This window comes from Anneissia japonica, unplaced genomic scaffold (assembly GCF_011630105.1).
Source record: "Anneissia japonica isolate Jap-2015-1 unplaced genomic scaffold, ASM1163010v1 scaffold6030_len697274_cov183, whole genome shotgun sequence".
In the NCBI taxonomy this organism is placed as follows: Eukaryota; Metazoa; Echinodermata; class Crinoidea; order Comatulida; family Comatulidae; genus Anneissia; species Anneissia japonica.
In genome coordinates, this window is record NW_022721381.1 from 678585 (window position 1) to 701453 (window position 22869).

Here is a 22869-nt window from a genome sequence, read left to right on the forward strand (position 1 = left end):
GATATATAATAAATATAATTTAATTAAATAATTTAACAAAATAGTACAAATAACGAATAAGTTAATTGAAATACGCTGCAAACCAAACGTAAAAAATAATCAAGTTATTACATTTTTAATATGATTTTGTATGACTATAAACAATAAATTTAAATGTGTACATAAAATTACATTTTTAATACGATTTTGCAACTTCATATATTTTTTATAAAAAGGTAGTACATAAAAATATCAAAATTCTAACGGCAATACGAGCAAATCAAAGACTGTGGGATGAATATGTAGCTAGTATCTGGGGGGTTCATTCACTGATGACATCGGCAAGCCGACTACATTCACTGAGAAACGCACTACATTCACTGAGAGACGCGCTTGGCGTTCCATAGAAATGACCGGCGGCTCAACTTGTCGGCGGCTCAACCGGTCATATCCTAGCCTACTACTAGGCCTGCCCGGCCCCCCCGCCTTTCTAGGAGGAGGTAGACCCAGTGGTGGCGCCAGAGGGGGGCTGGGGATACAGGCCCCTCCGTCGGGGAAGACTATAAATTTTGCGTAGCTATCCTATCTGGTCCTAGGCTAGGGCTCTAGCCAAGGCCTAGGCTGGGTGCAACTGTTTTTATACCTGTTTGCTAACCCGTCGCCCACCAATATGAATAGTAGGCCTAACTAGCCTACTAATACTATGTTGAGAGGCTGATTTCAAATCAAAAATAATATTTTTTTTTGGCACACCCTAGCCTAGGGTTAGCCTAGAGGCCTAGAGCTATTGAATATGGCTAGGCCTAGGCCCCTATTACTATAATATTATTTTAGAGTGTAAACCTAGGCCATATAGGCTATGATATGGAAATGTTTTTGCCGCTTTTTATCATTTGCTAGTCCAGCTATCACGAAAGCAGTGAACTGAGATCAAATCAACCCCGCTGTACAAGTATTTGGGATCGACCAATTATAAAACATTGGGTTTGTTTCATTTTCATTATGGGGTTTAAAAATACTAACGAAATTCAATTTGTACAGTCAATATTCTTTTGTTAAAACTTGTATTTGAACACATATTTAACAGTCACATAGTACAATGTAAAGTGAACAAATGTTGAGATCTGTCTTCCCCTAGTCCACGCTTTTGTGTTGGCGGGATTGGCTTAGCCCTATGCTACACCCCTACGGAAATTTTCAAACGGTCCAGATTATAAATTGCATTTTTTTGCAGAAATATAGCCTAATTGCTGCAAGTATCTTGTCTTGGGACATTTGTTTTTTAATAAAGGTAATAAGAGCACAAAAAATCCAACTGATAACTAAATTAGGCCAAATTACACGAAGAAACTTAAGAAGTCAAACACTGCGAACACAAGTCAAGCAAACAGAAGTATGACGTCATACCAGTGAATCGGACTATCACGCTTGAGAGACTTTTTGACCCCATAAGAGGCAATCGTGGATTGGATGGATTTTATATTTTCTTATTTTCCGATAAAACTACCCAACCAATCATACTAATTTTTATATCAGCTTCAAGCTTATTATATTCCCTCCACGAATCCACTTGGGCCAATTCGAACAAAGCAAGTCTGTGAGAGAGGGAGTAAGAAACGAGCTCGGAACAGCCAAAAACCTAAAATTTCTTGAAATTCCCTATCTAAATCGGCGTGAGGAGCTGTTATAAATCGGCGTATTCCGACAAAACATTTTTTCTTCATGAAGTGGTAGATTAATATTTTTTACAACATAATCCGTCTGGGCCATTAAAAGAAAATCATAGATTTTGTATCAAAAATGTACTTTTGTGAAAAAAATCCAATGGTTCAGGTGACCTTGGAGAGCAAATTATACGTTTCCATATGCCTACCTAGGCCTACCTAGCGCCTATAAATTGGACCTAGGCTAGGCCTAGCGGCTAGTGGTAGGTTAGACTACACATTGTTAGTGTTGTAAGTAAGGCCTGCGCTAGGAAGGAATATATCCTCCATGCACCTTTTTCCAAGCACTTTTCTGCCAATTTTGAGCTAGTTTTTGAGGTATCGTCTGCGCAATTAAAAAATTTTAAAGTATGGGCACCCTCATAAAAATGAAAATTTCAGCCAAAAATAAAACCTTTTCTTTATTTTTATTGCACCCACCGCCGCCTTGAAATCTCCAAAAATAAGGTATGTACCAGACTGTAAGGTAAGGCCTGCACGGGAATATATTTTAGGCCTAGAATCCTTAAATCTGTTCATGCATTTTTGAAAATAAGGGCCAATTTCCGTGCAGATTTTCCAAAATTAGGATCTGACCTAATCTTAATATAACCAATGTATTTATGCAGTAGTTAGATTCGGTGCACTTATTTTCCAAGCTAATTTCTCCGAAATTGAGTTTGTTATCGGTGCAACAACCAATTTTACAGTATGGGATATGTATTTGCCAGGCCTATTTTCTTCCTAAATATAAATTTATATTTAACTATCCCATTAATACACTGTTTACATTCACCAATAATAAAACATGAGAGTCTAATAAACATATGCTGGAAACAGGAGTGTGTGTATATTGCTTTTAATATATAAAATACAGTATATACTTAGATGTGTCAAAACAATTATGTTCTTTTACAGAAAGGATGAAAACAAAATGATCTGGAAAAGGCAGTTTAATCGTCATATTTTGTTTTATTATAATTTTTATTTTTGTTAACTGTAGGCCTATTATCAGAAATAGGCTTTTATGTTTCAAGTGCTATACTCAAGAGAGAAAGATGTGGGATGGGCAAGTTCTGAAAATTGTATGTCTGAATTTCTTCTTCAAGAACATCAACAGATTGAAGAATGGCATCATGGGATGAATTGATGCCACCTGGAGATGAGGATCGATTCTCTGTAGTGAGCCAGCCATCTCAACATATTTCCTCACTTGCCAGGTCAAGGTACGGCTAAATGGAGTTAATAACTTAGTGGTTAAGATGCTTGCCTTCTGATTTCAGGGTTCTGGGTTCAATTCCTGTAACAGCAGGACTTTTACTCACGACTGAAAACAACTCCACTCCCTAAGCCTCATAAAGAGACACACATCACATTATTTCATTTATTTAAAAGGGTCTCTGAATATCGGCCGACATTCTAGGATACGCTGGAAGGGTCACCCTCTATAAATATGGTAAAAAAAAAATATATTTAATTATGAACTTCATCAATATATTTATCTATGTTTTGTTTAACAAAGCCTATAAAATACACCAGCCTGTGTTTGTACTTTGGACCGGTACTGTACAGAAGGAATCTATATAATATATAGATTCTTTCTGTACAGTACCGGTACAGTACACTAAATATTATTAAGTGTTTGTCATTTTTAAAAATTATTTCAATCCAGAAGGTTGGGGTGTAGATTGCATGTGTACTGTAAAAATTGCAATTAAAAAAATAAGTATAATATATTATATAGGTTGTTGGCTTTAAGAATAATACTACTGTAAAACTACATTGATTTGTTTAGTTTCAGGGTAACAGTAGATCGCCCACCCTCCACACCATCTCTACAGGATATAACGGAGAACATTGATATTACTGATTCCCAACTTATTTCAAGGTCAAGGTTCAACAAATCCTCAAGTAGGTGTCAGTATTTGTACAAAAAAAAAAAGATTTATATTGTTCATAATAAAATAACTATTATTCTTCACGTAAACTAATCAGTGCCGCAGTTTCACATTGGTGTAGCTTACCGCCATAGTCTGTAATAAAATATGAAATCAATACAAATTTGGTTGAAACATGGCAAAACAGGTGTATTAATTTTAAAACCTTGGTAAATTGATTACCAGTAACTGAAGGGCACTTATGAAAAAGAATATTCAAGTGTATAATCTGTACATCTGTTGAGAGTGGTAAGGAAAATATTTCCTTGTTTTAAATGACAATTGACAACAATACTTAGGAAATGAAAGTGTATCATAGCTTTTGAATTATACAAAACAGATTGATTTTGTCTAGATGTACTGTATTTCTACAAACCGAAAGGTCCACTGATTAATCTCAGATAAGATAGTATAATACATACTCCAAGTATCAAAATCCACGCCATCGTGTCGGGATTCAATATTTCGACATTAATTATGTCATCATCAGAAATGAATGTATTTCTACAGTAAATAGTTAAACAATTAAATTGTATGTGTGAGCACATTAGCTCATCATATAGACAGGGATAAAGATCAACTTTTCCTTCTTGTAAAGAATGATAATAAATAAATAAATTAGTATCAGTTATTTAAATCTTTCTTTTCTATCTACTTTTTTTTTAAATTGTAGCAGGATTGACAAACCTTTTGCAGTCTGGTACCTTCAGCCAATCACAGCAAACGTATCTGAATCAATTGACGCCTTTGAACATTAACCAATCACAGGCAGCATATTTAAGTTCATCATCAGAATCATTAGATTTTGATTTTGGTGAAGCTGCATTACCAAGTCAAAGGTAATTTTATAGTTGTTTCTTTCACTAAAAAAGCGATGTTGGTGCTGGTGATGATGATGTTGGTTGCTGTGTTAGTTGTAGTGGTAGTTGCAATGTTAGTGACGATGGACAAGGATGATATTGGTTGTGGTGGTAGTTGAGTGGTAGTTGCAATGTTAGTGACGATTGGTAATGAAGATATTGGTTGAGGTTGTAGTGGTAGTGACAATATTGTGATGATTGGTAATGAAGATTTTGGTTGAGGTGGTAGTTTTAGTGACAATGTTAGTGACGATGGGTATTGATGATGTTGGTTGTTGTGGTACTTGCAGTGATAGTGCCTACAGTATGTTGTGACAATGGGTATTGATTATGTTGGTTGTAGTAGTAGTGACAATGTTAGTGACAATAGTATTGATGATGTTCGTTGTAGTGTTAGTTGTAGTGGTAGTGACTATGTTAGTGACATGATATTGGTGATTCTGGTTGTGGTGGTAGTGACAATGTTAGAGATGATGGGTATTGATTATGTTGGTTGTAGTAGTAGTGACAATGTTAGTGACAATAGTATTGATGATGCTGGTTTTGGTGGTAGTGGTAGTGACAATATTAGAGACGATGGGCAATGATGATGTTCGTTGTAGTGTTAGTTGTAGTGGTTATAGTGACAATGTTAGTGACATGATATTGGTGATTCTGGTTGTGGTGGTAGTGACAATGTTAAGAGATGATGGGTATTGATTATGTTGGTTGTAGTTTTTGTGACAATGTTAGTGACAATGGGTATTGATGATGCTGGTTTTATTGGTAGTGACAATGTTAGAGACGATGGGTCATGATGATGATGTTGGTTGATGTGGTGGTGGTTGTATTGGTAGTGGAGTCCAGGGATGAAAACCTAAGCAAGAATAATCTAATGATAATATATATAGCTAGGCTCTGAATTATATTAAAATACACAAATTTCATTTAATTTTGAATACTAACCTAGGCATGATACAAGAACCGTTCCTGCCTTGGAAGTACCGCAGTCAAGCCAACCGAGGATGCCTAGTTACACTCCAAGAATCATAAGCCAAACACCAACACCTCTAACTTTCAAACGTAAGATTTTGTACATGTTATCTAAAGCCTTAAACTATTTAATAATAGTGTGCAAAATATTGATTTAATAATAATATTCATACCAGAACAATGGTCTCTTATAAACCATGCTAGTAAACTTTGTGTACACTATCATAGTTTATGGCAAAATTTGTAAATGCCCATATTTGGGTGTAATGTGACATCATCATGCTTATATATAGGCACACCATATTAAATTGTCACAGATAATTTGAGAGTGTGGACATAGCTTAACTATGGCCTAATCAGTTAGGTGGCTATATTTTTTAAACACCTGCTGGTGCCACCACAGTCTATTTGCAAAATTCTTTTCTTGTTTTCCAGGCAAAGCCAGTGAGAATGACAGTGAGGCAAATTCTCAGATGGTCCTAAGGCAAGTGGCTGAGTTGCGTATCCTTTACTAACAGATTCCACCCAGGCACTCTGGGAAGAGGTTTTTTTTTTACTTTATGTTATCATAGAAGAAAGGTTAATGTTAAGAGTCTATGCATTCTATAAAGCACTTTATTGCAAAGCATTAAAGGGTAATTCATGTTATATTAATATTATTGATATGGTACTGTACTACAACATAGATAATTTACAGTCTGACTCGTTTAACATTTAAGCACCGCTTGTTTTCCTTAATCATCATTACTTAGCTGAGAAATACAGACATATATTTTCTTTCCCATATTTCAATGCAGTACAGTCAGCTGTGATGGATGATGTGAGTTTTTTTTAACCTTTTTTTTTACCAGTTCAAGTTCAACTTTATTTATCCATGGGGGCCCAGGTCAACACAGGGTTCATTTTCCCTGTGGCTGTGCACAAGAATACAAAATATACAATAATTACAATAAAATACAATATATAAAAAGTTATAAAAATATTTTGAACAGCAAGGTCAAATCAGAAATTGAATATGTGAAATAATGTTTAGAGTTGACATAATATGAATTTAAAGGAACGCAATGTTATTGTTGTTTATTGTTATTGTTATTGGCACTTGTTAATATATTTAAATATACATCTTGCTAAGAAAATATTTATTTGTACTACTAGGACGAAAGCTCAAATAAGTTCTTCAAAAATATTTATTATTTCTATAAATTCATTAGATTCCCTATTTACACATTGTTTTTGTATCAAAATTTGCCTAGGTAAAGGTAGGAGAATAACCCATAACTTGTGCTGAATTTCGTATGGCGTGGTCCGTGACTACCTAACAGTCGTAAAGAGGGGCTTCGTGATAGCTATAAGTTCACATCATTCCACAACGACAGGGGCTGAAATGAACCATCACATCGGGGTAACCCCCTACTCTTCCGAAAGATGCAATGGGTTCTTTAAAGTGCACACGAGCCAGCGCACAACATCTAAATTATGCAGAAGAATTTAATTTATTATTAAAGACTATCTATGATAACCTAGATGGTTAATACAGTAGAACCCCTCCTTTGGGACACCCCTATTGATGGGGCTGGGATTGGACACTTTTTTGGAGGCGAAGTGAGATAAATGTATCTTTTAACACTACCGTCAACCCCTATTCAGGGGACCGCACCTATTGAGGGATACTCTCTGCTAACCTCTGTCTTAAGAATTAAGTTTGACTAAAATACATTTTTTTCTTTGTAGGCTGTGTTTAGTGATAAATCTCTTGTTGTATCTGCGCCGACTGGGTCTGGGAAGACTGCTGTATTTGAGTTGGCCATCATACGACTACTGAGTTTTGGAAACCTCTCCTCATTCAAGATAGTCTACAGTGAGTTGTCAATATTTTTACATTTTAAAAATAAATTATATTTCTTTTTATTTCATAATAAATCCTAACAGGGCTGTTGACTTTTAATAATAGTAAAATAATGTAGTGATATTCAAAGTAGTTTATAAAATTCAATCCACGTTTATAAATAAGATGTGAAATTAAGAAAAAAAAATTGATATTTATCAATAGTTTCATCAAAATTTCAACAATGAAATTGAACTATTGACAAATCATTCAACTTAGAACTGAATAAATAATAAATAAGAAAGTAAAGATAATTCATGCTACACTAATTTTAATATTTAAGTTTTAACATTACAAAAATATATAAAAAGAACTTGATATTGTTAATGTTCATTTGATTGTAGTGGCACCGATCAAAGCATTGTGCACAGAGCGTTGTAATGATTGGCAGGCCAAGTTTGGACCACTGGACATCAAGTGCTCTGAATTGACAGGCGATACTGAAGATGAAGATTGTAATCAGTTGCAGAATGCATCAATCATTCTGACAACACCAGTCAGTTTTAACAAATTATTTCATTGCAATTAACAGGCTAATGGCTACGAGAGAAAAAATTTAAGAAAAATTTTGGTATATGGGTCGGGGATTGTCAAATAACAATTTTAATCGCTGAGTCATATAATTGGGAGTCTCTTAACAGTGGGATATTTACAGTAGGAGCCGGTATGCGGCACACACCCCCTCCCCCCCTCCCCAAAAAAATTGTGAGCCTTCTCACTTAATTATTGAGCTGCCCTCACTTTGCATTGAACCCAGGACCCTGTGATGGTAAGGCAAGCATCTTAACCACCAAACTACAGCTCTGTACACCATTAAGGCTAATCCTTCATGGTACTGTAACACTAAATTGCAAGACCCTGTTTATAGTCTACTTAGTAGTTGCCTCAGTTTGTGCATTCTGGTTACATTATTACTATATTACTTTCTAATTTTGTGAAATTTTTATATTGCAGGAAAAATGGGATAGTATGTCGAGGAAATGGCGAGACAACAAGTCATTTGTTAAGCTGGTCAGGCTTTTCCTGATAGATGAGGTCAGAATACGATTCATTGTCTAAATTGTTTCTTTGATATAAAACTCAGAGGTGCCAAGTTGGAAGAACTTGAAATAGAGGATACCCAGGAAGGACTTTCACAGATGTAGGGTCTACACCACCTCAGCCCTAACATGGTTGGGGCTGAGGTAAGTAAATTTATGATTATGTACCTCTAGATGACCTGAAATGGCACTCTAAAACTTAAATTTGAATATAATTTTTTTTTCTCCATTCTTTAATAATTTTGAATCTGCTACTGATCTGGTTAATGAGCTTTCTTAATAAGTTAGTTTATTTTGCTGCACATTTTGATACCCATGGGCACATTTTGATACCCATTGGCACTGACTTCCTTGAGACAATTGATAATTAAGCAGTGGAGATGGGTAAAGTATCTGGGAGGTTCTTGCTTGCTTGAGGGAGTGTGCGGTTGGCCGTCTCAATTTGCGGCAGACTTGGACCCCTGACAACTGAAGGCAATCTCTTCATTTTGGTCTCTTCCGTATTTACCAGGTACATTCAGTGAACGATGACACACGTGGGCCAACTGTAGAAGCCGTGATTAGTCGCATGAAAACAGTAAAAGCAACCACTTGTCCATCATCAGGTCAAGACCCTAAGCTACGCTTTGTGGCTGTGTCCGCTACTATACCAAACATTGAGGATGTGAGTCAGTACCCTACTGCATTGTAGCATTTTAATAGTGTTTGGTATTGACAGGTCTAAGCATCATGGAAAAGATTGAGATGACAGAAATGGTGGTGGTAGCAATGATAGTGATGGTGGCTGTGTGTTTATGTTGTTGATTTTGACAGTAATTATGCTGCTGATATTGAAAGGGTCGATATAAAAGGTGCATTACGGGGACCTCGCCTAATGATGTTTTCCATGTCTTGTGATTTAAATTTTAGTTTAAATTTTACTAGTGATGACGCTTGGTGGATATCTGGTGGTGATGATGATAATGATAATGATAAATGACAATGATGATGATGATAACAAATTATATATTAATATTGTTGTTTTTGCAGCTTTCTAGATGGATAGGTGACTCCAAATGTCCAGCAATTTATCACAAGTAAATGCCGTACAATTTTTATTTTACATCAAATTATATAACAAACACTGTTATTAACAAAAATTGTATTTTGCTTCTAGGAATAAAGACTTTTAGGCCAATAATGTATGAAAAAATTTATACTAAGGAAAACTGAAGAATTGTTTTGTTGGGTTTTGTAATAAATAAAGTTTTCCTCTATGGTTTATTATAGGTTTGATGAAGGGTACAGGCCAGTGCCCCTTAAGAAGGTTGTGCATGGATTTTGGTGTAGTGAAAAGTGTTCACCTTACAAGTTTGATCTTACCCTTAACTACCAATTATGGAAAATGATCTCGCAATATGCGAACCAGAAACCAACTCTGGTGGTAAGTCAGATGCTTTGATGGTGGTGGTAAATCTAGAAAAAAAAATCTCCTCAAGCATGCAATGATTGTGTTAATTGCTCATTTAAATTATTAAAATGTTATAAACTTCCAATAAGACAAAAGTTGAAACAAATCTGTATTTTTTGATGATTTACTATGAAAATCCTATTTAAGTGTCTGTTACTTGGCGAGCAATTATTTTTCATTCTTATTTTTTAAATGAAATCTAATAAAAAGTTTTCAAATATAGTTAGCCCAATGCAGAGAGTAGCAGATACAAAATAACATTTTTATGAACATTTTTTGATAGTTTAACACCATTGTTTATGCCCATAGTTCTGTTCAACCCGTAAGGGAGTACAGTTAGCAGCAAATGAGTTGGCTAAGAACTCTCACCGCTGGAATTCTACCCCTCTAAACACTCTACGCAATGAATCAACTATCTTCAAGGAGGCCAAGTTAAGAGGTATGTTTCATATCTATTGTTGCTGACATTAGGTACTTGATCTGATAGACACTTTTCTGTGCCGGATTTGACCTTGAGACTTTTGATGTTATATTCACCATTGTAGACAGTGTGTTGGGTCCAGAAATTCAACATACCGGGGGCTTTGGGTGGGAATGTTATAGATGGAGTGCATACCTCAGCCGCACTTTTATGTCTATAATGTCTCTAGATGGTCAAAAATGGCAATTTCTTTTTCCCCCATTTTTTAATTCAAAAAGAATTAAAGGAATGGGGGGGGGAAGTGTGGGGGAGGTGGTTGGTAGGTTGCCTCCTTGAATCTGCCCCTGATACACCAACACAGCCATCATACTAGATAGCTAAGAGTGGTAGTCTTAAGTAAAAAATGTTTGTAGACACTAATTACGAATAATAAGAATTAATTTCAGATCTAGTGAGCAAAGGTGTTGGCTACCACCATGCCGGTATGGACCGTGATGACCGTATGAACATTCAGAATCTTTTCCTACAAGGAAAGTTACCAGTGCTAAGTAAGTATAAATACTTACTTACAGTTAATCAGTCAATCAATCATGATAACATGTTGATGATATTCATTGTCATGGTGATGATTATGATCATATGCAAAAGTTCCTACAAATTCTAGTCAAATTTGGAAGTTAAAATTCAAAATGATCTTTAAGTCATAAATGTTTTTCAATTTTTATGTTACGTATCTATCATTAGAGAACGTGCCACCACCTCCATTCACTGAGTAGTATTTCTAGTTTGCAGTGCCATTCAGGGCTACCAATACCTTTTGGAATCATTTCCTTCTATTAGGTACCAATTTATTCTCCTGGATTAAGAGAGGCAATAGTAGAAAAAGTGTCTTGCCTAAGGACACAAGCATTTTGACCAGTGTTGGTTTCGAACCCACAACCTTGAAATAGTAAGCCTGTTGCCCTACCCCTTTACCACATTCTTTCACAGTGGAGGTGGTTCCATGATAGAGGTGGTTACACCATGCCAAATAGAAACAATCACTCAAATGTTGTTTTTTTTTAAATTTTTAACCAGTGGCAACCAGTACTCTAGCATTTGGTGTGAACTTACCCGCTCATCTTGTGATCATCAAATCAACCCAGTACTATGTGTCAGGCCAGTATACAGAGTACAGTGAGACGCAGGTTATACAGATGATGGGACGGGCAGGCAGGCCTCAGTTTGACACATCAGCTACTGTAGTTATCATGACTAGGAACCAGACAAAGGTAAGACCACTAAGGCCGGGCACTCGAGCTGCATCGTACTCGACTATCCAACTCCACTCCCTGTTAACGCTAGACGCCGCAGCGCTGTCTCCTGATTGTCAGTGATAGTCTGAATGGACCCTCATTAAAAACAATCCTTTGACCCTGTGTCATGGCGTTGCATTCTCCATAGAATACCATCGGCCAACGGCCGCCGGGCAGTCATTGCCCCGCTTTAAATTATGAGGAGTAAGTTTATAGGTTCCAAGAATTTGCACTACACAACTCAACTGTCCATTTTGAGGTGGTGCGTTTATACACAATGTTAACAAGCAACCATAAAATTGTGGTCTAAGCAACAATAAACATAATTGCTGAAAAATATGATAGTTATAAAGTGGTTCTTTTTTTATTGCATGTAGCACTGAAAATATTTTTTTGTTGTATTTTAGGCCAAATATGAGAACTTAACGGCTGGTAAGAAAAACCTGGAAAGCAGGTAAGCTTGCAGATATGAAAAAACCATTTCATTTTTTTTGCCATGTACAATTGCATTAAAAAAACAAAAAAAACATGTTCAAGTGTTGCTTATTAGAATAATTCTGTTGCCCTTACAGCCTGCATAACCATCTTATTGAGTATCTAAATGCTGAGATTGTTCTGCGTACAATTAATGATACAAGCATCGCAGTTGAGTGGCTTAAGTCAACGCTTCTCTATGTTCGCATTCTGAAGAATCCCACTCACTATGGTATCCGTGCCAGTGCTTCTGAAGATGACATTGAAAAACATCTGATGGGTAGGTCAGGATTCTTACCACGGTGGTCGGCGGTTGTCGGGCCCGTCCAGTACTCAACATTTCCGACCAGTATTTTTAGATTGCCGACCACCACTATTTTTGCAATTGATAATGGAAAAAAACGTAGGCTAACAAAATACTTTCGTTACACGACTACCAGAGTAGGGAGTTGTTGATTAACCTGATTTTGTCAGTCGGTGGGTGGGGGAGGTTTTGATGTCGGCGACCACATCCCCTGGGGTGCGGGTGGTTGCCGACCACCACTCTAAAATGCTGGTGAGAACCCTGGTAGGTTCTAAAATGTGCCTTTTAGCTTCTTTTTGAGAATTTTTTTTTTTTTACTGTATTTATAGAAGGTTGGCTGATATTCAGTGCCTTCTTAAATAAATGAAATAATGTGATGCTTTATAAACCTAAATCTCATTACAAGGCTTAGGTAGTGGATAAAAAATCCTGGTTAGTCACAGGATTTGAACCCAAAACCCTGGGATATGAAGGCAAGCATCTTAACCACCAAGCTGCATTTCCACTAGATTACTGTAGTTGGTTGATTGATTATGTGATTTATTGTGTGGTTTACTGGTTGGTTGGTTGATGGTTTATAAAGGGATTCCTTAGAGGGCTACATGCATCACTTTTCATTAGTATTTGCTTCTTCCATCAGATATCTGTGTAAGTGACTTAAACCGGCTGTCAAGTATTGGTGCAATCAGTATGGGTGAAGAGGGATTTGACATCAAACCAACAGGTAAAATAAATTAATTAAATTACTTATTAAGGGGAATGGGCATTTGGAGTACGAGCAGCATCACCATCAATAACAGAATAAATCTGAGAATGTTTACATTTTAAAAAGTAATGGATGAACATGAATAACTATATATTATATAAGTTATGTTATGTCTACATGTTTTTGTATACAGTACCTTATATATTTTTGTGAATAATTTATAGTGGACAAGTTGAATACTGATTGTAACTCTAATAAGTGGGAATAATCTTTTTCAATATTAAGAAACATTGTATTCAATTGGCAATTTTATTATTTTTTTATATTAATATTTCAAAATAAATGAGGAATCACCATTTTCTACAGTACATTAATTAGCATATTATTAATAATAACACCTGTTCTGCTGTAGATATTGGTCAGTTAATGGCACGATACTGCATTGCATATGATACAATGAAGAAGTTTTGCAGTGTCAACGTAGACATAGACCTTGAGGAAATGGTAAGTGTAATAATAATTTTGAATAATTGTATCATTAAGAACTGCATACCTCCGTCCTGTACCTAAATGCCAAATAATAAAAAAGTAGGAAAAACGGAGGACATTTTACTTTTCATGGTCTAGTCCTTGACCTTTCACCAAAATATTTAATGACCTCTACTTTAGGCCACTGTACAGCTCCAGTAAGATTTATGATGATCCATTCATTAGTTTTTGTATAATCCTTATTAATGATTAATGTTTTTATGAAGTGATTTTTTGTGACCTTGACCTTTGAATTCTCACCTCCAAATTTATCACCTCTTCCTTAAACCCATATTTACCACTCCACTATTATAATCTATTAGTTAGTTTTTGCACAACTACAGTCAAACCAACCAGTAAGTATTAGCAAATATATTTTTGGTTTTTGTCTCAAAGTTTTTTATTTATTTATTTTTAAGGTAAACCTTTTATCATCCTGTCATGAATTTGCTGACATTAAACTTCGCATGAATGAGCGCCGCTTGTTGAACACACTGAACAAGGATCCTAACCATATCACCGTTCGGTTCCCACATACAGGCAAAATCAAGTCAACACAGCTTAAGGTAAACTGGTAAGTAACCAGCTAGTAAGCTAGTATTCCTTTTATTTCAGTATTGTTCTTTTAGTCAGCAGTAGAATTTTATTGGGAGTGGACAACCAGCATGGAGGCAAAAGATTTTGAGCTATTAAACTTGAAAAATAAAAATAATTATTTAATGTGCTTACCTTTTGTGTACAGTTATGTATACAAGTCAAATACAAAATGGCACTGAAAAATTGTTTGACTTAGATAAAATTTGACTTACATAAAATTTGACTTACATATAGTTAATTAATGGAAAACACAACAATTTGGCATGTAAAATAAGATCGACTTAGAAATGAGTTAGGCAAAATTGAGTGAGACAAGTTTAACTGTATTTACTTAAATTAAAGTTAGAACAAGATATGATATATTTTCTTTGTCAATACATAAAAAATACTGTTCCTAAATTTATTTTAGATATTCTATAATAAGTATATCTTTCAGTTGGACTGATTATGTTAAAGAAATATTAAGAATAATACAATAATTAATAAATTGTTTTTTCCATCATAGCCTCATTCAGGCCACACTTGGTTGCTTACCAATTCAAGAATTTTCCCTGCAACAGGATGTGATGAAGATATTCAGAGTTGGGGCACGTGTCTCTAGATGTAAGTTCAACTATTATTGATAATAGTTATACATAATAAAAATGTGTATGCAAGTCTTATAGGGTGTAATGCCAAGTCCTCTGTACACTTCACATTATTACCCCATAAACGCACAGGGAGCACAGAGCTCATTGTGAGATGTAATGTAGTTATTCTCAATGTTTCTCTTTTAATTTTAATTTTTTTCAAATAATGTTAGGCCTATACATTATTTTTATTCTCCATATTGTGCAGTGGTTTCGTATATTGATTTATTATTCTCCTTAGTTCTTTTGTTAAGACTTTTTGATGTTTTACATAATTCGCAATTCAGCCTCTTGGCTGGCATGTTTTATGTTTTGTATTATGAATTTTGATTAAATAACTACCATTATATATGAGAGAGCATAATGTTGCAGTTAACAATTACCATGTTGGTATTGCAACCTATCAGGTTGTGGAGAGACAATTTGCATACCGTATAGTGTCTTGCCAAAGATATTAGAGAGCTTTTGATTTACGCGACAGATTCCCTCATTCCTGATCATCCTACGTTCTCTGCACAAAGTAGATTCGTCGTCCAAATTGCATCTTAGAATCTACGAGACAATGACAACTTAACGTTGTTGCAGGTGGACATGACTTCTTTGTGACTTCATTACGTTTTTGGGCTACCGTCATTGTACAATTGAAAGTTCCCTATTAATGCTACTGATGATTGGTAATTGAATGCTATAAGAATAAATACACTGAAAAGAAGATATGCTTGAATTGAACACACTTGAATACCATGATACAAAAGGGCACATGTTTTTTTCTCTTTTCTTTTCTCTGCATATGTAATGTAATAAAATACTGTATGTCCCTAGGGCTGTATGTGAACATTTAAGTATCCTGTTATTGTCTTGGAAGATTTTGACCAGTACCCTTCGGATTGAAAGGCATTTAACCACTATAGGAGTGAATTAAAAACCACATTTTGTTTTTCTACCCTTAGGCTTGTATGAATTCCTACAGCTCAGAGGTAACTGCAAGTCCCTCCTAAATGCTGCCTACATGGCTAAATGCTTCAAGGCTAGGCTGTGGGAAAATAGTAGGTATGTAAGTCGGCAAATTGAGAGGATAGGCTCAAGCCTATCCACCGCCCTAGTGAATGCAGGCATTGGAAGCTTCAGTAAATTACTAGAGACCAACCCTAGACAGTTAGAACTGGTAAGTGATTAAAGAAAAAAAGGTATTTGAAAAATTATTGAAAACTTAATTAAATATGTAGTTAATTATTTTTTCTTCCATAATATATTAAATCATTCATAAAGATATACTGTATTATTCAAAATAATTACACTTGCAGTAAAAAACTGAATTGTTACCATTTTACAGATAAAATAGAAATTAAAGGCATGAGAATAAAATCTGAACTACTTTTGGATGGACAGTAAAAACATCAAATCTTAAGTAATATAAAACCGATACAAGAAAAATACAAGACATGCAAATAAAAAATGTTTTTAAAACAAGACAAAGGATTAACTATAATTAGATATAAAAAGATTACCATAAAAAGTCATACAAGGACAAAAATATATATTTAAATACATATATATTGATGCATTATCAACTAGACTTATTGAAATTATTGAATATACATTCATTGAAGAGCACTGTGTTTTACTGATTCTGTTTGATTTGTGGGACTCAATTGATATATTTAGAATGATTTATTAAAGATGAATTTATTGAATATAAATTCTCATCTTCTTTTGCTTTCAGTCTAGCAAACATGAAAGATTCTCAGCTGAAATTAGGGTTACAGTCTGCCTGGAAAACAGGGAACAGTTACTGCAGAAACAAACAACAAATGGCTTTCATTGCTCTTTGCTTCTCATTGGTAATGCAGATGATGAAATCATTTTGAAGAAGAAAATAATGTATGTATAATAATAAATTATATGTATACAGATATCTGTGATAATGCATATAATATAGGCATGCATGCTAATCCATTAATACCTACAAGTAGAAATGCTTTGAACTCCTTTGATTGTCATTAATTTTTCTTGTCATGTGAATTATTTGCATTGATTAACTTTCTCATCATTAGTTCAATATACTCTTAATTAGTCACCAGTAGATTAAAAACAATTGATAACCGTCCTGACCATCCCTCCCTTCATCTGTCTGTATGCTATTCTCTTGGCATTAGTGACGATGTAAATCTACAGTAGGTGTCTTTCGTCTTACACTTTTTTGAATGATGTCATTCATGTATACCTCAAGCCAAACTCTTTACATTATTCTTCATCTATATCTTATTCAATCTTTTCTGACATTGATACTAATATTAACTACGGGCTAACCTAAAATGATGATATTAACACATGTGACTACCACTTTAACATCCATACTCATAACTGCTATGTATAACCAAGGACTTTAACTATTACCAGGATAGGAAGCTGGCTGGTTTAAGCCGTCTAACTTGAATTAGCCTTATGTGCGGTATTGTTATGCTAATGAGCCAGATAAGTACAATCTGCACATGCTCAGAAAAACAAAACTTTCCCTAGTCACTGCGGCCCGCACTGCGTATCGGCTTGGCTTTTTTGGCTAGCCTAGGCCATGTCTAACCGCTTATAAAAATGCAGAAAAAAGACCCAAAACAAATTAGAATGAAGTTATCAACTAACTAGTGCATTAAAATTTTTCATATACTTAATACTTACTTAAATAAAATTAAAATGTATTGCTCACAAACGCCAATTTTTGATTTTAATACGCCTTTTCTTTGTTTACCGTACCATAATCCTTGGCAGGCCTAGCTGTACGTCTAGCCGATACGCAGTGCTGGCTGCAGTGTGGCAAAGGGAAGTTTTGTTATTCTGAGCATGTGCAGATTGTGCTTGTCTGGCTCATTAGCAATAACAATACCACACATAAGGCTAATTCAAGTTAGACGGCTTTAAACCAGCCAGCTTCCTATCCTGGTAACAGTTATAAGTCCTTGGTATAACCTGTGTGCATTCATTGTCTGTGTTCACATCACTTTGTCTGTATCATTGTAAAGGGACACAACGTTACTAAACAGTATTGTGTGGAGTAGGACACTAACACTGCAACGAGCAAAAAATGGGGATGATATCACAGTCAGTTACATTAGTCAAGAATATGGTGAGTGTTTGTTTCTAGAGTTATTTGGAATAATTACGGCTAGCTGGTTTGGATTCCCGGCTGGTGCGGCTATTGTACTGCTCTCTTAGAAAGAATTCATATACATGAAACGATAGGTAAAATGATTTATGTAATAATCTATGTCATATTAACAAATATGAAAGTTGATAAAGGGAAAAACTCTTTAATAATATCTATTCTGTTGTGGTTTGATTTAGTGGCAAATCCAACTCTGTTGGTTGTTTAAAGTTGTTCAGAAATGCTTGACCACAGACATGGTATATGGAATATTGAATAATAGCTTGTTTGGAATACTGTGCTTTCCTGTTTTTTTTCTCTTTTCTTCTCTCTTTTTTCCCTTTTTTTTTTGAGGGAAGGGGTATGTAGCCCATTTTTCCCTGGATCTGCCCCTTTTTTTTCGAGGTATATGAATAAATGATTAAAAATTTCATTCTATACTGATATCCATTTATTTTGCAGTTGGCTTGGACGTACACCTGAATCTTACCATAAAATACACAGATCCCCGATATACAACTAATTCCAAGCAAGGCAGCCAATCACAGCCCAAACTGCAAGCTTTCATGAAGTCTGTAAAACCTGTCAGAGGTATCAGTGTTAAGTCGTCAAGCCCAGAGAGCTCAGATGACATAGATTGGAGCCCTTCAGCCACACAAGGTTAGTCTTCTTAATTTTTTTTAACCACATCACGAAACCTGGTCAAGATGCGTTTCATTGGAACTCTTTCCGAACACCAGAGTTTGGGTGTATAAATGCACTCCCAACAATGTTTATGAATTTAAACTTTCACTAAAGTTCACTGTTGTATGCCATTCAGTTGTGTAAGTTCAATTCCTTCATAGGCCTGTTTGTGTTTTTGAGGGCTATAATATAAGTTTATTTGTTTATCTTATTAACTGGTTTAGGCTGACGCTAGTCCAAGGACATACCAAGCAGCAAACTTAATTATTCAAAGTGGCATATCTCTTCACAAGGCAAACATGCTATATTCGAATTTAATATTTATTGAAGTGAGACGTATAATGTTTGTTTTATAACCCTAGTATGAAGTTTGAACAGGACCATATGAAAGACAGGCTTTATCAACCACCTCATATATTTTAATCCTGTATAAATATGTTTGAAATAAAAAAAAAAAATAAATAAACATAAGATGCTCTACATAAACTCATTATGAGACTAAGGGAGTGTAGTTATATTTTGATCATATGTTTAAAACACATTAAATGTTCCACTTAAAATCTTAGATACAAGTTAACTCTGCACTTATTAAAAAGGAACCGTTAATAGATAATGTTTAATAATAGTGGTCTGTACTATATATAGGGATTTTGTCATGTAGCTGTAAATAATAAATATAATTTACACATATATATTTTGAATTGCTGTAGGAACTTGAGAAGTAGAAAAAAATGTAATATGATTGTACTTCATTGTCATTCAGGAAACACCCAGGATGCCCGGAAGGCTTGCAATCATAAGTGTGTGAACAAGCGTGCCTGTGGACATCCATGTTGCAAGAATGGTGTCGCGGTTAAACAATCCTCCAAATCAAGGCCAGAGAAGAGACAGCTGGTTATGAGTGGTACAACACCAAAGAACCAGAAGACCATGGATGCCTTCCTCAGTCAGCTTCATACAAGAGCTAATTGTATGCCGGTGGCACCACAGATAAAAAGAACACGAGTAAGAGTTAATAATTATCAAATAGGCAAAGGCAATTAGGAGCAGCAATTTCCATTCAGATTCTAAACCTTGCTATCCCTATGGTTTGTTGACCATTCTTGGCTAGCTATACTCAGACACCCTAACTTGCACTGGTAACAGAGTTGTCAAGTGGTTCACCCCTAGGTGCAAGTATTTCATGGCTTTATAGATATAAATTATTGATTATTGATGGTAACATCAGGCCTACTATACCAAAAGAAAAAAATACTGATGGGGATGTTCTATAACCTTACAAAAACTGTTATGATGAGTATGTTTCATCTTCATTATTTTCTACCTCTGCAAATTGTTTATTAGCACTTAATTGACAGCAAATATGATATCCAGTAGTAGGCATAAGTATTTAGAGAAATAATATTTTTAAATCCATTCTGAGCCTGAAGGATAACAATATTATTTGAATGTTCATGCTTAATTTATAAGTAGGAAGTTATGCAATCTTATGGAGAAAACAAATAATATAATTTAGGGTGTCATTATTTTCAGGATTTATTTATGTGATCCCATTAATTTACTGAAATTTTTCCCCAGGTGGACACTGGTAATCATGAAGGTGCTCAGAAGAGTTTGAAAAAATTCACTTTCAAGAGAAAGTCACAAATTCCTTCCTTACACTCCGCTAAACTTAGTGCCTTACAAACAGGAGATGATGCACCAACACCAAACATACCAACCATACAATTAGACAACACTATGACTGCAACTAGTTGCATCAGTGCAATGCCTAAGCCTAGAGGAATCCAAAATGCTTTGCTTACTAACACAGGTTAGTTTGTACAAATTTATCCTTCATTTACTACATCTGACAGCAATATACATCCAAATATTATTTCATTCATAGACTGTTCTAATGTAGGAACATTATTATATGCATTTGTTAATTGAGGAGAAAAATATTTTCTCTTTTTATCTATAATTTAAAGCTAAGAATTTACATAAATTTACAAAGAAAGCAATTCACATTGAATTTAAATTTATCTCATTTTTAGCTAAACACAGGAAATTTGTCTTAAAATTAATAAATATTTAAACAAATTTTAAACATTAATTGTTTTCTTGTATAGATACTCTTTTCACTGCAGGACTAGGACAGAGAGATGTAGCCTTGCATGGCACTGGGCTACCTCCGACGAGTGTATCCTTATATGGCACAGGACAAACAGATGGCAGAAGTCTAGCTCCGAGAGGTGGCAGAGGTCTAGCCCAGACGGGTGACAGAGGTCTAGCTCAGACAGTTGGCAGAGGTCTAGCTCAGAGAGACGGCAGAGATCTAACTCAGACAGACAGCAGAGATCTAGCTCAAACAGATGGCTTTGGATTAGCTCATACAGGATTAGCTTTGACAAGTAACACAGGAGGTGCAGGACTAGCTCAAGCAGGTGGCAGAGAACTAGTTCAGTCAGGTGGCACAAAAGCCAGTGGACTAGCGCAGAGAGTTGGCACAGAACTAGTTCAACCATGTGTCACACGAGACACAGGACTGGTTCAGCCAGTTGGCACAGGGTTGTCTCAGCAATGTGGAACAAGAGACACAGGACTAATTCAACCAGGTTGCACAGGACTATCTGACACAGGTGGCAGAGGACTAGTTCAGACAAGTGGTATAGGACTAGCTCAGAAAGTTGTTGCCTCACATGGTGCAGGATGCTATAATACACCTGCAAGGCGATATGGCAGTACATCAGGTTGTCCAGCCACACCAGCCAGAGGATGGGAACACTTAGATGTGTATCAACTAAACAGAAGCAAACTTCCATATCCACTGACCTGTGGTAAGTTAAGGGACATAACTGAAAATCTAGTCTACAAAAAAGAGTTATATTACATACTGTATTGTAAGCCACAGCTCTACTACATATGATTTGATTGTTGTTTTCTTCTATAGAATCTGACAATGAAGACCATTTTGATGATCTTCCGGATGTTGAAGGAATAAGTAATCTTGTTACCTCTAAATGGACCTACAACCCACCAAAAGCACAGAGGCGTTTGATACTAGATGTAGAGGAAAACAAACAAATATTAACGCCAAGTGAAAAGGTGCTTCCAACTGGACCAACAGCTCAGGAACAGCTGCTTCAGTCTTGTAATATCTTCAGAAATACCAGTTTTAAGGATTCTTCATGGTCTTTTAGCAGACAAACAAATACTACTGAAGAGATTAAGACTGCTGCACATGATGATATTCAAGTGATAGAGCAGCCTACAGATATCTTTAACGTTTCTTACTCTGACGCGGATTTTTATGCTTCTGAAGGATCTTGTTGTGGCATAACAGATGGTCTTGTGGCAGAGAGAGAGCTTTCTGAAGTGCCTAACATCCAGCTACCAATTGCTGCAGTAGGTTGTGTGACCAGAACATGTGATAGTGTTAATATGCCAGAGCAACTGCCAATCATTTTGAGTTCATCCTCTTCAGATGAGGATGTATATAATTTTGAAGGATCACCTGCATTAGCAGGTGCTTCTGGTATGGCATTGAATGAGCTTCCTTTTGAACAAAAGATGGAAAGTACCACCTTTCATCAACACATAGATGAGAATTTTAGGTAAGAATGGTCTCCCTGTGTATCCATATTAAATCATTTACATTTGACATTCTGTAGAACCTGTATCTGCAAAGTTGGTAATAGATTTTTTAGACAAATCTTACTGGAAAATAGTAATAAAATATGTGACAGCAAACAGAAATAAAATAGTGAAGAAGCTAGATGTTTGTCCTAGTTATTTATAGAAATTGGCGCTTCTTAAGTTTCAAAAATAATTTACATTTTATGATATGAGCTATGTTGTCTCTTAGACTTTGAAGCAGTATCAAAATATGAAATAGGCCTTGAAATATGACTAAAATAATATTTAAAAAATTATAGAAATTGGAAGTTTTATAAATAGTTTACATTTCATCATGTTAGCTATATTTTAATTATTATTTTGTTTAATAGGTGTAGACAATTAAGGGATTTGTTGAAGAATATATGTACAGTAAATTTAATTATTTTCAACTACGTCATAGACTTCATGATGAGGGATTTATTCACTAGAGTTAAAGTTGTACACTGCGGATGTAGGTTCAATGAATCAATAATTAAGTATTAATAAAAAAAATAGAAGTTATACAAATGATGATAATAAACAAGTATATAATCCATAATAATAATCTTTTGTCACCAGCCTGTCATTTTATATTATTGTTATGAACTTTTATTATTTTGTTATTGA

General features: G+C 35.2%; 1 protein-coding gene across 1 annotated transcript in view; it reads left to right on the top strand.

Moving 5' to 3' along the window:
* Nucleotides 1-22199, top strand: part of LOC117111539 (probable ATP-dependent DNA helicase HFM1) — a gene marked incomplete at its 3' end in the record, with an annotated part of 22925 nt that extends 726 nt beyond the window's left edge. The window contains exons 2-30 of the mRNA XM_033254470.1: nt 2792-2908; nt 3478-3593; nt 4293-4458; nt 5429-5541; nt 5887-5952; nt 6204-6271; nt 7183-7309; nt 7681-7832; nt 8291-8371; nt 8888-9040; nt 9406-9452; nt 9646-9799; nt 10136-10265; nt 10694-10795; nt 11325-11518; nt 11950-11996; nt 12115-12296; nt 12961-13044; nt 13439-13530; nt 13974-14128; nt 14657-14754; nt 15731-15945; nt 16504-16661; nt 17798-17901; nt 18382-18579; nt 19367-19608; nt 20182-20416; nt 20715-21422; nt 21536-22199. Coding sequence (XP_033110361.1) covers nt 2811-2908; nt 3478-3593; nt 4293-4458; nt 5429-5541; nt 5887-5952; nt 6204-6271; nt 7183-7309; nt 7681-7832; nt 8291-8371; nt 8888-9040; nt 9406-9452; nt 9646-9799; nt 10136-10265; nt 10694-10795; nt 11325-11518; nt 11950-11996; nt 12115-12296; nt 12961-13044; nt 13439-13530; nt 13974-14128; nt 14657-14754; nt 15731-15945; nt 16504-16661; nt 17798-17901; nt 18382-18579; nt 19367-19608; nt 20182-20416; nt 20715-21422; nt 21536-22199 — 4949 coding nt within the window. The remainder of the gene's footprint in view (nt 1-2791; nt 2909-3477; nt 3594-4292; nt 4459-5428; nt 5542-5886; nt 5953-6203; nt 6272-7182; nt 7310-7680; nt 7833-8290; nt 8372-8887; nt 9041-9405; nt 9453-9645; nt 9800-10135; nt 10266-10693; nt 10796-11324; nt 11519-11949; nt 11997-12114; nt 12297-12960; nt 13045-13438; nt 13531-13973; nt 14129-14656; nt 14755-15730; nt 15946-16503; nt 16662-17797; nt 17902-18381; nt 18580-19366; nt 19609-20181; nt 20417-20714; nt 21423-21535) is intronic.
* Between the last annotated feature and the right edge of the window lie 670 nt (nt 22200-22869).